Below are 16,528 nucleotides of genomic sequence, written 5' to 3' on the forward strand. Positions count from 1 at the left end.
AGAGGATCGGCGATAGCGGTGATCCTCGTGGTACTCCGCAGTCTGCTTTCCACGGTTGTGATAAACTTGATTTTGATTTTACTTGATATGTTCTTGTGGTTAGGAAACCCTTGATCCAGCTGAGTATGTTGCCACCAATCCCGAACTTGTCTTATTAATATATTATGGTTTACCATATCGAATGCACTAGACATGTCAAATTGGAGGAGGAGGATGTTGTTACCTATTGCTATTTCCTGCTTGAATTTGGCTTGGAGAGTGAGTAGTACTGTTTTTGTGCTGTGCAAAGGGCGAAAACCTGACTGTGATTCATGTAATATTGAGAATTTGTTTATGTAGTCTGTAAGTTGTTTGGCCACCATGCTTTCCATCAGTTTGATTGACAGCGGGATGGATGCTACTGGTCGGTAGTTGGTGATTCATTTGCTTTCCTATGAGGAAAGGCTAAAGAAGCTAGAGGCTCTTCAGCCTGGAGAAGACAGCTAAAGAAAGATATGATAGAGGTCTATAAAATACTAAGTGGAGTGGAATGGGTAGACATGAAAACAAAGTTACTCACCTGTAGCAACTGTTCTCCAAGGCCAGGAAGCCAAATATTCTCATAGCTGAATGATATTGTCCGATGGAGCCCGGTGCGGACGCTGACTAGCAAGATCAAGAACTTTCTAGCAGCGTCTCACTATGCATGCTCTGGTGCCTTCCCACCTGATGCGCGAGCGCAACTCCTTCAGTCATTGTAAAAAGCTAAAGAATTCAACTCCAAGGGGAGGTGGGAGGGTGTGTGAGAATACTTGGCCTGCTGTCCTTGGAGAACACCTGCAACAGGTGAGTAACTTTACTTTGTCTGAGGACAAGCAGGCCTTCATATTTTCACAGTTGAGAATCCCTAGCTACCAGGCTTACCGATAACAACAAAGCTAGAAACAATCTGCTTACTAATTCTGGAGGTGCAGCCTGGAACAGAAGAAAACGGGGCCTAGAGGAGTAAAGTTGGATTCAAGACACTGAACAAAGTCTGAAGGACCGAATCAGCTGTCTCGTCAGGTATCCTCCCTCAAGGCAATAATGAAATGAATGCAAGGACAGATGACCATATCGCAGCTTTCAAATCTCCTCTATGGAGGCTGTCCTCAAGTGGGCTATTGACTTAGCCATGGCTCTGACATTAATGAACCTTGACATGTCCCTCTAGAGTCAGTCCAGCCTGGGTGTAAGTAAAGGAGATGCAATCTGCTAAACCAGTTGGAAACGGTGCTTTTGCCAATGGCTACTCCTATCCTGTTTGGGTCAAAAGAAACAAAATGCTGGGTGAACTTTTTATAGCTTTTAGTTCACTCCAGACAGAAGACTAAGGTTTGCTTGCAATCCACAGTATGCAGTACACTCTCACCAGGATGGGCATGTGGTTTTGGGAAAGATGTTGTTGGAATGATTGACTGATTAAGATAGAACTCAAACACTACTTTAGAAACGAACTCAGAGCGCAAACGGAAAACTACTCTATTGTGCTGAAACTTAGTGTAAGGTGGGTCAGCTACTAGGGCCTGAAGAGTTCACAGACCCTGTGAGCTGAAGTGACTGTCACCAAAACACAATTTTCCAGGTCAAATGCTTCAGATGACAGCCATAAAGTGGCTCAAAAGGAGCTTTCATCAGCTAGGTGAGGACAACGTTGAGTTTCCATGACACAGTTGGAGGTTTGATATGGGGCTTTGTCAATAACAAACCTCACATGAAATGAACAAGATGCTATGCAGAGATGAGCCTACCTCCCACACGGTGATAAGCACTAATTGAACCAAGATGAACCCTTGCGGAGTTGGATTTCAAACCAGACTCACAGGAGGTGCAGGAGGTATTTAAACAGTTTTTGTGTAGGACAAGTTAGGTGATCTAAGGCCAGGAGGGCCAGGGATTAGAGGATGGAATGTAAAAGAGACCCCTTGCTACATTCCCACAGAACTTCAGAGGATAACTCCAGAAGAGGGAACCAGAGCTGCTCTTGCTTGAGTTTCAGCAAAGGCTTCTCTATGAGAGGGATTGGATGATATGAATTCAGAAGACCCTCCCCCCCCCCCCCCCCCCAATGTAGGAGAAAAATATCTGATGCTAGTCTGCCAAGCAATTTGAGCCTGAAGCAGAACTAGGGGACCTTGTTAAGATGATCCACCGTGGGGTTCCCCGCTTTAGGGAGATCCTGCGGGCTACACTCATATTGAGAGGCCACTCGTGCAGTTACAAAACCCTGTGCAGTCTGTCTGCCAGGCAATTGTCCTTTCCTGGGAGGTATGTGGCTCGGAGATCCATTCTGTGAAAGAGGGCTCACTGCAACATCCCTACTGCTTCCTGACACAAAGGGTAGGATCACGTACTCCCCTGCTTGTTTACATAAAACATTGCAACCTGGTTGTCTGTTTGGTTGAGAATATTTTGATTTTCCTACCCATCTCTGTTGGAAACAGGATACTGGGATTGATGACATTTGGTCTGTCCTACTAAGGCAACACTTAGGTTCTTAAAAAATATCAAACTTCTCCCTCTTCTTTTTTTATTTTTTTTTTTAAAACAAAATTGGAAAAGCTGAAGACCACAAAAAAACATAACAGAAAACTACAGAAAAAAAATATGGGAAAGCTTTGTTTTCACATAATTTTGGCAGAGCAGAACACACACAACTGAGGAGAATGAGGAGACCACTGTGTTTATATTTTTAAATGTTTTTATTGTGAATGAGTAAATAAAGCACAACATAGCCGAAAGCAAATACACAATCTGAACATAATAACAACATTGGTCGACTGATCTATTACAGATAAAGGAAAAGTTATCTCGTTCTTTGTTTCTTTACCATCTCAACAAGATATATAAAATATACTCACAACTTTTCTCCCCGTCCCGAACTTCCTCCCACCTCCCACCCGTGCTAATAATGTACACTGCTACTGCATTGATACGCTGAAATACACACTCCGGTTTACATATTCATGAGATATCCCTTGCCCGTTGGGTTAACATGTGCCAAAATGGTGACCAAACCCTAAAGAAAACTGATTCTGTAAATTTGGGGTCTGACATTGCCACTCTTCGCTCAAACTTCATGTATGCTATCATCATGCCTCGCCATTGCTGTATTGTGGGACTTTTTGAAGAAATCCACTCGCTCAATATTACTGATTTGGCTATAATAGTCGATATGTGCACGAACCCTTTGAAACCTGCCGGTACAGGTGTGATCAATGAAGGTTGTCCAAACAATGAGAGGGTCTCGTCTCCATTTAGTATGCCACATTGCCGAAACATAGAGTAGCAAGTGGGTCCAAAATGTGACAATTTTAGGGCACGACCAGTACAAATGTCCCAAGTTAGCACCCTGGGTCATACACTTAGGGCATGCACCATCAGGAGAAACTCCCACGTAGAATGCCCGTCGTGGTGGCATATGTACCCACATAGCAAATTTGTATGCCAGTTCCTGGTGCGCCACCATTTTTGAAGATCTTTTGATATTTAAAACAAAACTCTGAAATGTGGACCTAGAGACTGTTGTTGCCAAATCTGTACTCCAGGCATTGGTGAGCAAGTGCAAGGTGATGCATGTGGGAAAAAAGAACACAAATTATAGCTACGTCATGCAAGGTTCCACTTTAGGAGTTACGGACCAAGAATGGGATCTGGGTGTCGTTGTCGGTAATACACTGAAACCTTCTGCTCAGTGTGCTGTTGCGGCTAGGAAAGCGAATAGAATGTTGGGTATTATTAGGAAAGGTATGGAAAGCAGGTGTTAGGATGTTATAATCCCGTTGTATCGCTCCATGGTGCGACCGCACCTTGAGTATTGTGTTCAATTCTGGTCGCCGCATCTCAAGAAAGAAATAGTAGAATTGGAAAAGGTGCAGCGAAGAGCGACTAAAATGATAGCGGGGATGGGACGACTTCCCTATGAAGAAAGACTAAGGAGGCTAGGACTTTTCAGCTTGGAGAAGAGACGGCTGAGGGGAGACACCATAGAGAATAATGAGTGGATTGGAACAGGTGGATGTGAAGCATCTGTTCACGCTTTCCAAAAATACTAGGACTAGGGGGCATGCGATGAAACTACAGTGTAGAAAATTTAAAACAAATTGGAGAAAGGTTTCTTCACCCAACGCATAATTAAACTCTGGAATTCGTTGCCGGAGAACGTGGTGAAGGCAGTTAGCTTGGCAGAGTTTAAAAAGGGGTTAGACGGTTTCCTAAAGGACAAGTCCATAAACCACTACTAAATGGACTTGGGAAAAACCCACAATTCCAGGAATAACAACATGTATAGAATGCTTGTACGTTTGGGAAGCTTGCCAGGTGCCCTTGGCCTGGATTGGCCACTGTCGTGGACAGGATGCTGGGCTCAATGGACCCTTGGTCTTTTTCCAGTGTGGCATTACTTATGTACTTATATCCCCTTGCCAGTCAGGTTTTCAGGATATCTACAATTAATATGCATTAAATTTATTTGCATACACTTCCTCCATTATTTGCAAATCTCTTTCATGCATATTCATTGTGTATATCCTGAAAACCTGACTGGACAAACGGGTATTCCAGGACCGACTTGGGAAACACTGCACTAGATGATATAGCTCTTGGCTGACTTTACATGGAAGCGCATAATTAAGTATTTTAACAGTTCTCTGCAATATACCACCTCTCTCTTGACTTTTCTGGGCAAGTACTGCAGAAACTTTACATGGCCCAAGAGGATGGGATAGAGCATGTGTATCACTCAAAATTTCACAATTTCATTTTGGAGACTGCCTCAGTACAGGACTAGACTGGTGGTAGCAGGTGGGATGAGCCTTGTAGTGGTAGGGTAATCAATGAAGCCAAGTCAATACGAGGATCATATTTCAAGAAGTTCAACTTACCACCACCATCGGTAATTCATAACTTTCTTTGCTGAAAACCATATTTTTCTGAAGTTTCACATTTAAATAATTTAGCTGTGTAAAGACAATAGGGTACTTTATATGATAACAAGCCCTAAATTAAGTTGTTATAAATATTTGGTTGATTACCAAACTTAACAATGTTCTACAAAGGGTACTAAAAAAAAAATAAGCCCACTTATACTCAATCCTCAAGAACTCCATCAAAATCTTGCTAATGACTGTTCAAGCTTTAAGGGTATAAAATGTCAACTCACTCCTACCCCCCTTTCTATATATTTCTTCTAGTATGAGACATTCTGATTCCTATCCATCTCTTTCATGTCCTCCAGCCTCTTTCCTTCCTTTTCCCCCTCCAACAGCAATGCAAGTCACAGGAACACTATTTCTCCCTCCCTTGCTGGCAGCCCATCTCTCTACTCCCTCCTCCATTAGTGGCTCAAATAAGTATAACAGCCAGTGTCAAGGCCACCTTTTTCATCACCTGGGGCAGATATTCTGAATTATCACCTCCTCACCACTCCACTGTCTCCAGCACAGCATTTTCTCTCATCCCAGTGCCTGCCTAGCAGCATCTCCCTCTTCTCTCTCCTATCTCCTCTGCTGTCCAATAGCAGCCCCTGTCCCTGCCTAGCAACAGCTTTCCTTTCTCCTGATACAAATATCCTTTTTTTCTCCTCTGTTCTACATCCCAACCCAGCAGCAGCTCTCTCTCCTCCATTCCCATCTAAAAACACACCCTCCTCTTCTCCAACAAATCCTCACCCAGCAGTAGTCTCCCAAACACATCCCCTTCCAAGCAACAGCCTCTCTTTCCTTCCCTGGTAACAACCCCATTTCTCTCTCTCCTGTCCATAAAGCCCCCCCCCCCCCCCCTCAATGTCCCCTAATTCCCAACAGCATCTATCACTTCTCTCCTACCCAACCCTTGGTTTATGTTCAATAGTCTCTTCAGGCTGTAACCTCAGCAACAGGAAATCAGGAGGGGAAAACGGAGCCAGACCCTGTAGTGACTCTGTGCCAGGCATCCTGTTACTAAGGAAACCATGCAGGGTGTGTAAGGAAGGTTCATAGACCGCATCCCATTTTCCTCTTCTGCAATTGCTGCTTCTGCCATGACTCTACCTTAAATCCGATGATCAGCTTCAGGACATGACATCCAGGGAAGCACCTCTCACCTCCCTCTCCACCACTAGTGCAAGTTCAGTATTTTGCCTTCATATTTTTTTGATTTCTAGTTCCTTGTGTCATGTGTTTTTCATGTGTAATCAAGGTGCAATATTCTGCTAGCGTGTAGTTTGCAGCCCTTTTGGTGTTTTAGAACCTGGTGTAATTATAGTTCTGCCTTTTCATGCATAAGGTTGTAGCTCGTCCTGTCCTTGGAATTAGTGCTGTTATGGTTTAGTAAGGTTATGAGTGTGTTTTTGCACAAGTTTGTATATAGCGTTTTGCAGTGGAGAGATTGTGTGTTGGCCTTGTGAGGTGGCACCAAAACATCAGAAAGGGTGTAGAGCCTAAATCATGACACACTACCTCTTGAAGGATCTACATATAGAGCCTATGCATTTCTAAGGTCAACACTGGCATGGTATGGGAAAGGGGGTGGGGAAATACTACTGGAGAAGAAGAGGGAATGCTGGGAAGGAAGGAAGGAAGGAAGGAAGGAAGGAAGGAAGGAAGGAAGGGAGAAAGAGCTGGCTTGATATTTCATACATATTCATTATGGTTATTCCTAAAAAAAGCCAGCTCTTTTTCCCTTCCTTCCACCATATTAGCATACTCATTTGTATTTGCATATTATATATATATATATATATATATATATATATATATATACACATACACACACAAATAAATATGCTAATATGCTCCACCCCATCCTTTGCCCCCCCCAAATGAAAGTCAAACTACGCCCATGCTTTGCCAACGAACTAGACTGCAACCTCTCTCCATGCCAGTCCCAGCTTTATCCTGCATGTAATACCTAAAATTTGCATTCAACAGGTGCTATTCTTGTGGACTGCCAGCAGTGACAGTGAAGCAAATGGCATATTACAACTGGTGCCAAGAACCTTCCAATTCAAAGAGATCTAGTCAAAGTTGTTCTACCATCACCTACTCACATGTTGCAGGAGTGAGGACAGTCCTGACCTGATCGTCTCTTCCCGCACAGTTCTCCACAGCTATGTGGAATTTCATTTCTATTCCATTCGGGGTTGTTAATTTTACCTGCAAATAAACCAGATTGCAGTAGCAGACAGTCTAATAATTTATGTTTACAGGGCATTTAAAAATAGAAAGGCATATTAAGAGTGAATTGATATAAGCACTACCCCCCCCCCTTCAGCCTATAACTTTAGTGCCTAAATGTAAACATTTACGAACTAAAATTATAGAATACTAGCTTTATGTGTGTGAGTTTTACAGTTATGCTTTACACTTATGCACTTAAGCCTTAATTAGATACTAAATGCTATTCTATAAGTGATACATAGAGTGGGTCGGGTTCCCACTAAGGAGCGTAACTTACAGAATACTTTAAGTTATACGCTAGAGTGCTGCACTTCAACATGCTCATTTACACCTGTTATTGACATGGCATACATGGCATGCCTAAGGTGAGTAGATGTTAATTTATGTTAGTACTCTTAACGGAATCTTGGTGCCCAGATTCAGTTATATAATTCACACTCAGTGTGCTGCATCTAAGCACTTAACTTTGGCACCCAGTTATAGAATTGTTCCCCCTCTCTTTATTTATTACACAATTTATAGACCACACAATCCTAGGTCCTAGGCAGTTTACAAAAAAATTAACAAGATTTGAGACTCTAAACTATACAGACAATATAATAAAATCAGTCCATACAATTAACATCTTACTCTACCAAAAGGCCTGAGAGAAAAAAATATGCCTTGAGCATTTTCCTGAAGGCAGCTCTTAATCTTTCACAGTTCATCAGGAAGAACACTGCACAAATGTGCACCTTCTATATAGAAAACTAGTAAAAAAGGCCCGTTTCCGAAAGAAATGAAACGGGTGCTAGCAAGGTTCCACGCCCCCCCCCCCCCACCTCCTTCTCTCTCTCCTCCGAGTTCCAGCCCTCCTCCCCTCCACCTCTCTCCTTCCCTCCCCTTCGAGTTCCAGGACCCCCCCTCCCTCCCCTTCGAGTTCCAGGACGCCCCTCCCTCCCCTCCGAGTTGCACGCCCCTCCTCTCCTCAGAGTTCCAGACCCCCGTGCCTCCCTCCCTCTCTGTACCCTCCGAGTGCAAGCATGACCTGTCCTCCAGCAACCCCTCGCCTTCCTGCGTTCCGGCTGTAATTTAAAAATTCTTACCTCGGGGTCCGGCGTCAGCAGTGAAGGCGAGGGGCGCTTCAGACTGCCTTCCCATGTGTCTCAGCTCTGCCTCTGGTCCCGCCCCTCCGGAAACAGGAAATGAGGGTGTGACCAGGCAGAGCTGAGACACATGGGAAGGCAGTCTGAAGCGCTGCTCGCCTTCACTGCAGACGAATGTTAGGTATTAGGAAAGGAATGGAAAACAAAAATGAGGATGTTATAATGCCTTTGTATCGCTCTATGGTGCGACCGCACCTCGAATATTGTGTTCAATTCTGGTCGCCACATCTCAAAAAAGATATAGTGGAATTAGAAAAGGTGTAGAGAAGGGCGACAAAAATGATAAAGGGGATGGGACGACTTCCCTATGAGGAAAGGCTAAAGCGGCTAGGGCTCTTCAGCTTGGAGAAAAGGTGGCTGAGGGGAGATATGATAGAGGTCTATAAAATAATGTGTGGAGTTGAACAGGTAGATGTGAAGTGTCTGTTCACGCTTTCCAAAAATACTAGGACTAGGGGGCATGCGATGAAGCTACAATGTAGTAAATTTAAAATGAATCGGAGAAAACGTTTCTTCACTCACCGTGTAATTAAACTCTGGAATTCGTTGCCAGAGAATGTATGTGGTAAAGGCGGTTAGCTTAGTGGAGTTTAAAAAAAGGTTTGGATGGCTTCCTAAAGGAAAAGTCCATAGACCGTTATTAAATGGACTTGGGGAAAAGCCACTATTTCTGGGATAAGCAGTATAAAATGTTTTGTACATTTTTAGGATCTTGCCGGGTATTTGCGACCTGGATTGGCCACTGTTGGAAACAGGATGCTGGGCTCGATGGACCTTTGGTCTTTCCCAGTATGGCAATACTTATATACTTATAAGTCTTCCCTTCTTGGGGTTGAGGTGCCTCTGAAGAATGGAACAATTGCAATGTGAGGTGAGCTCCTGAACATGACTGAATTTTGGCTTCCAGCTGAGCATAGGTTGATTGGTCATTATATCTTACCTGTTTTATTTTGTGTTATGTAAATAATTCTACTGACCTATCTACCTAATTTCTTACACAGTAATATGTTAAATTAGACCATACCTCTTACTCTGTTTCTGATTATACCTTTTGCAACATAGTGTAAGCCGCATTGAGCCTGCAAATAGGTGGGAAAATGTGGGGTACAAATGCAGCAAATAAATAAATAAGATTGTTCTTTGCAACTTCTTTGGTGAAAAGACACCAGACGGCTTTACTTCCTTTTCTACACTCTATGATTAGGCTGTCTAATAACTGAACTTGTTCCTCAAAACTGGAAGAATGCTATTATTTACCCTAAAAATCAAGGATCCTAAATGCTCTCCTACTGATCCTTCTAATTATAGGCCTATTACTAATTTACATTCTCTTGTAAAGATTGTTGAAACCATTGTCCATTCACAACTCACCACTGTTATATTTAAAACTAATGTTTTACACCCTAATCAAACTGGTTTTCGCCAACATCATAGTACAAAAATGCCTTTTTTAGCACTTTTGAATATTATTTATTTGTACTCCTATCTCTTGATCTCATTGCTGCTTTCGGCCTTCTTGATCTCTCTGCTGCTTTTGAACTTATTGATCATTCTGTTTTGCTTACCCGCCTGCAATCCATTGGAATTCCTATCATTTGTTTTAAATCTTACCTTGAAAATATACAATACACTGCTCACTCTGCTGATACGCGATCCAAACAGGGGTGTTCAAGGTTCTATACTTTCTCCCTTGCCCTTTAACATTTTTTTAGCATCCCTTCTTACTTTTGCACAATCTATAGATTTGATTATGTACAGATGACATCTAAACTCTTTCTCCAATCAACCCTATGGATCCACATGACATCTCTTCACTTAATATTTGAATATAAGAACATAACAGTAGCCATTCTGGGTCAGACCAATGGTCCACCTAGCTCAGTATCTTCTTTCCAAACAGTGGCCAAGCCAAGTCACAAGTACCTGGCAGAAACCCAATTAGCAGCAACATTCCATGCTACCAGTCCTGGAGAAAGCAGTTGCTTCCTCATGTCTGTCTCAATAGCAGACTATGGACTTTTCCTCCAGAAACTTGTCCAAACCTTTTTTAAACCTAGATAAGCTAACCAATGTTACCACATCCTCCGGCAAGAGTTAAGTGAAAAAAATATTTCCTCCTATTTGTTTTTAAAAGTATTTCCATGTAACTTCCTTGAGTGTCTCCTAATCTTTGTACTTTTTCAACGAGTAAAAAATTGATTTACTTTTACTCGTTCTACACCACTCAGGATTTTGTAGACCTCAATCATATCTCCCCTCATCCGTCTCTTTTCCAAGCTGAAGAGCCCTGACCTCTTTAGCCTTTCCTTATATGAGAGGAGTTCCATCCCCTTTATCATTTTGGTCGCTCTTCTTTGAACCTTTTCTAATTCCGCTATATATTTTTTGAGATACGGCGACCAGAACTGAATGCAATACTCAAGATGCGGTCGCACAATGGAGCGATGAGAGGAATTATAGTATTTTCGGTCTTATTCACCATCCCTTTCCTAATAATTCCTAGCATCCTGATTGCTTTTTGGCCACCACCGCACACTGAGCAAAAGATTTCAGCGTATTATCTACAACAACACCCAGATCTTTTTCTTGAGTGCTGACCCCACAAAGTGGACCCTAGCTTCAGGTAACTGTGATTCAGATTATTCTTTCCAATGTGCATCATCTTGCATTTGTCCACATTAAATTTCATCTGCCATTTGGATACCTCAGTCTTCCAATTTCCTAAGGTCTTCCTGCAATTTTCACAGTCCTCACGTTTTTTTAACAACCTTGAATAGTTTTGTATCATCTGCAAATTTCAACACCTCACTTATCATTCTGATTTCCATATCATTTATAAATATGTTAAATAGTACCAGTCCCAGTTCAGATCCCTGCGGCACTTCACCGTTCTCTCTCCTCCATTGAGAGAAATGACCATTTAACCCTGCACTCTGTTTTCTGTCCAGTAACCAATTCCTAATCCACAACTAATTTTCTGAGGAGTCTATCATGAGGAACTTTATCAAAAGCTTTCTGAAAGATACACTACATCAACTGGCTCACCTTTATCTACATGTTTATTCATGCCTTCAAAGAAATGAAGCAAATTGGTGCGGCAAGACTTCCCTTGGCTGAACCAATGCCGACTGTCCCATTTCCCTCTGTGTTCTGTAATTTTATTCTTTATAATAGTTTCTACTGTTTTACCCATAACAGACATCAGGCTTGCCAGTCTGTAATTTCCTGGATCACCCATAGAACCCTTTCTAAAAATTGGCATCACATTGGCAACCCTCCAATCTTCAGATACTATGGACAATTTTAACCACAGGTTACATATTACTAACAGATCAGCAATTTCATGCTTGAGTTCTTTGAGTACCCTTGGATGTATGCCATCCGGTCCAGGTGATTTACTACTCTTTAATTTGTCAATTAAGCTCAGTACTTCTTCCACTTTCACTGAGATTTCTTTCAGTTCCTCTGCATCATCATCCTTGAAAACCACTTCCGGTACAGGAAGATCTTACATCTTCTTCTGTAAAGCTAGAAGCAAAGAATTCATTCAGTTTCTCCGCTATGGCCTCGTCCTCCCTGAGTGCCCCTTTTGCTCCTTCGTGATTTAACGGCCCCACGGATTTCCCCACAGGCTGCTCCTGATGGACCTGAAAAAGTTGTTACTGTGAGTTTTAGCCTCTTTGGCAAGTTTCTCGTCATACTCTTTTAGCCTTTTTTATTAATGCTGACTTGCCAGTGCTTATGTTGCTTCTTACTTTCTTCATTTGGGTCCTTTTTCCATTCTTTGAAGGAAAATCTTTTGGTTGTAATAGCCTTTTTTTTAACTTGACCTTTTAACCATGCTGGCTGTCGTTTTCTCTTCTTCCACCTTTGCAAGTATGTGGAATGCATCTGGACTGGGCTTCCAAGATGGTATTTTTTAATAACGTCCATGTTTTAGTGTCCTAACCTTAGCAGCTGATCCTTTTAGTTTCTTTTTAACCATTTTCCTCATTTTATTATAGTCACCCTTTTGAAAATTAAATGCAGCTACAGTAGATTTCCTTTGTGGGTTCATCCCAGATAGCAGCTCAAACTTAATCATGTTATCACTGTTTCCCAGGGGACCCAACACTGCCACCTCTCGCACTATGTCCTGCATGCCATCAAGGACTAGATCCAAAATGGCTCCCCTCTCATCAGTTCCTGGACCAGTTGTTCCAAGAAGAAGTAATTTATTACATCTAGAAATTTTATCTCCCTGGCATTCCCTGATGTAACATTTATCCAGTCAATACTGGGGTAACTGAAATAAACCATTATTACAGCATTGCCCAATTTGCCAGCTTCCCTAATCTCTGTAAAGATTTCATCTGTCTGTTTGTTCTGTCCCAGCGGACGGTAGTGCAGACCTACAAGAATATTCCCTTCCCTTCACATATGGAATTTCTATCCATAAGGATTCCACACTGCTGTTTCATGTGAAATGTTTATTTTATTTGACTCAATTCCCTCTTTAATATATACCGCAGCCCCCCTCTGTCCAATTTGATCCCTGTTAACACAGTGTCCCATTGATTGTTCTCTTTCCACCAAGTCTCTGAGATACCTATTATATCTACCTCATCATTTAGTGCTATACACTTCAACTCTCCAATTTTATTTTTTAGGCTTCTAGCATTTGTATATAGGTACTTCAAGTTGTGTTTTTTTTTTCATTTGATCTACAAGCTGCTTAGAAGTTGAAGGGGATAATGTGCATCCTTTATCCTGCTTTCTCATTAAGCACACCTGGTTTACTTTCACCATTGTTGAAACCTCTCTATTGGGATTCCCTAAATGTCCTGTTTCAATAGTATCCTGCAAGGATACTCCACACCGAACCATGCACTCCTGGGTGACTGTCAGCTACCCCCCCCCCCCCCCCCCCCAATTCTAGTTTAAAAGCTGCCCTATCTCCTTATTAAAAGTTAGCGCCAGCAGCCTGGTTCCATCCCGGTTAAGGTGATGCCAATCATTTCAGAACAGTCTCCCCCTTTCCAGCATTTCACCCAGTTCCTAACAAATCTAAATCCCTCATCTCTGCACCATCATTTCAAACACGCATTGAGACTTCGGAGCTCTGCCTGCCTTTTGGGTCTTGTGTGTGGAACAGGAAGCATCTCTGAAAATGCTACCCTGGAAGATCTGAACATCAGCTTTCTACCTAAGAGCCTAAATCTGGCTTCCAGAACCTCCCTCCCACATTTTCCTATGTGATGGGTACCCACATGTACCAAGCTAGCCAGCTCCTCCCCAGCACTAAGATCCTGTCTAGGTGACGCGCGAGGTCTGCCACCTTCATACCAGGCAAGTGACCAGGCAATCCTCACGTTCACCAGCCACCCAGCTATCTACATGACTAATGATCAAATCACCAACTACAATAGCTGTCCTACCCCTTCCCTTAAACTCATTACATCATGGCTTACCGATAATAAATTGGTTCTTAATACGTAGAAGTCCAAAGTACTCTTATTCACCCCTACTGACCAGGTATCTCTCTCTTCTTCCATCCTTTTAAATGGTGTTCCAGTTTCTCTAGTACATTCCGCATGCATTTTAGGATTGTATTTGATTCTTCCCTTTCTTTCCAAGAACAGATTTCAAAGGTAGTCCAACAATCCTTCTACAAGTTACATCTCATCAGATCTATTCAGCCTTTATTAAATCCTCCTGCCCTTAATATCAATACACTCCTTGGTCATCTCACAATTAGACTACTTTAACCCCCATTATTTAGGCCTTCGGATCAAAGATAGACACCGCTTGCATTTAGTCCAAAATATCACCATAAGAGTTCTTCATGACCTCAAAAAAAATGATCACGTCACTTATCTTATCTCCTCTCATAGGTTCCAATTTCCCACTGTATTGCTTTTAATCCTTCTGTTAATTTTTAAAACTCTTGCTGCTTTGGAACCCCTCTATCTTTTGAGATAGCTCACCCCTCATACTCAAAACATGGACATTGAGGTCATCACAGTTCAATCTTCTCTCCATTTTGTCACACAGAGAACTTTTTCATGAACACAGTAGGCACACCATCTTCTTATTTCAAGGCCCAATGCTGTGGAACTCCTTACCATCTCACTTCAGATAAATCACCTCTCTATCCCTCTTTTAAAGCAGAGGTCAAGACTTTCCTCTTTCAAGATGCTTATACCTAAATTTTTTCCTGATGAGGTCACTCTTACCTTACCTTATTGCTTTTTCCCTACTCCTCCCTCCCTCTTTCCTGCTTATATTATAGTTCTATCCTAGTTCCTTTTGTCTCATATTAATAATGTATGTCCAGTTCTCTTTTCTTTTTTTAGATTGTACACCGCCCAGTTGGTTTCTCTGTTGGGTGGGATACAAAGTCTTTAATAAATTTGAAACCCGCCAAACCACAAGAGCCATCTACTTTCTCCAGAATTAATGCATTCCAAACTCACATGGGCACCAACTCTTCAAGTCAAGATCAAGAAGCTAAACCGGGAGAGGCTTAAATGGACACAATAAACCGTACCCAAGTACCTGGAGTTCAGAAGGGATTGCACAGACAAAAGAAATCTTGGCACCAATACAGTACACCTTCGAGTCCCCACAGGCAAGGACTAAAGGACCGAGTGCCATTTCAGTGACAAGGGCTCCCTCATGCCCTCAAGGCTAAGCACACTAAGCACCTAAACGGACAGTAATAGTACCAACAATCATATTTGCAAGCCAAAGCATCAACAACTGACTGACTGGATTCAGACCCAAGACACAGAACCTCCTCTCCAACCAACTGAAGCCCAGTTCCTGGGAGGTGCAAGAGACAAGGGGTCAAATCTGTAAGTGTGGAATCCAGGATATCAACTGGGAGAAACAGTGAACCCCAGGAGAAACTACCTAAAGGCAGGCTACCACATATTTGAGAACCCCCAAAAACAGATAGGGTGGGAGTCCTCCTATGAGCACAAACCCAGAGTTCTACATCAGGCTAATCTCATCTATGACACCCTATGTGTCTATTACAGAGCCCCCCAGCCATGCCTCAGCATTCAAAGGGAGGCTCTATATGATTCCAAGCTCCGCAGTCTGCCTTAAGGAGGACTAACTCCAGTACTTTTTACCAAAGCTACCTTCCCAAAGAAGGAAGGAGGGTGCTTAAATATCATTCAAGATCTGTTTGCACTCTGCCAAGGAATAGAGAAAGTAGAAATGGCCCAGAGAAGAATCAGGATCTCATAACTCCAGAGTCTAGAGCTCTATTTCCAACCTTTGTTTTATTAAACTGCTACTTAACCAACTTGAGACTAACAGGACTGCCCCTTTGAGTGGGAGGACTCAAGAAAATGTGACTGTACCCAGAGGTGGCATTTTTCAACAGGCAGAATGGAAGATCCAAAGGAGCCCATAGCCTCTTTTTTTAACCTCCAAAACCCATTGCAAGAGGTGGAAATCTTGCTTTGGGTGTAGAAGCCTTTTGTACACTGTCATTTACTGTAAGGTCCACAAGGCATCACCTTGAGAATACCGGAACTAAAAACAGCAGAGCAAGGCATGTAAACAAATGCATAGAAAACACAAACTTTAGAAGGGAAAATCAATGCAACATAGCCCCAAGACCATCGAACCAAAAAGGGCCCCAAGGCTACATGCCTCTCTAATTGCAGATTACCAACAAACCCACTCAGAAGTCCTGGAGTCCTGCAGCTGTGCTGATTATATTAGCCATATTATCATATTTTTTTTCTTTTTCATTATGTGTTATGTAAATTATTCCACAGACATATCTTCCTTAATTCTTACATAGTAATATGTTAATTTAGAACAAACCTCTTACTCTGTTCATAACTATATCTTTTGCAATATAATGTAAGCCACATTGAGCCTGCAAATAGGTGGGAAAGTGTGGGGTACAAATGAAGCAAATAAATAAATGCACCAGGGAGGAGCACTAAGGACCTGTCCTTAGCCAAGTTAATATTATGCTCCTGTGACTCAGCTAGAGGATCTATTCCTAGTTGCAAGCACCATCCAGAAGCACCCAAACCCACCACCAGCCTGAGCTTGCTTGGATACAGCATAATCCAGGGCAAGGGTGCTTGATACCTCCCCTCACCACAACTTGCACCTGTCAGAGCATGCCACATCCAATACAGAAGGCCTGCAAACATGGGTCAATATAGCTGCCTGGAAGGAGAGCCTAAGACCAGAATG

The 16,528-nt window shown here is 42.4% G+C and overlaps 1 protein-coding gene across 3 annotated transcripts in view; it reads right to left on the reverse strand.

Moving 5' to 3' along the window:
• Positions 1-16,528, reverse strand: part of NFX1 (nuclear transcription factor, X-box binding 1) — a 258,504-nt gene that overhangs the window by 182,481 nt on the left and 59,495 nt on the right. For all 3 annotated transcript variants that reach the window (XM_030204815.1, XM_030204808.1, XM_030204823.1), the window contains exon 5: positions 7,046-7,151. In XM_030204815.1, coding sequence (XP_030060675.1) covers positions 7,046-7,151 — 106 coding nt within the window. The remainder of the gene's footprint in view (positions 1-7,045; positions 7,152-16,528) is intronic.

Source organism: Microcaecilia unicolor, chromosome 1, assembly GCF_901765095.1.
Source record: "Microcaecilia unicolor chromosome 1, aMicUni1.1, whole genome shotgun sequence".
Taxonomy (NCBI): domain Eukaryota; kingdom Metazoa; phylum Chordata; class Amphibia; order Gymnophiona; family Siphonopidae; genus Microcaecilia; species Microcaecilia unicolor.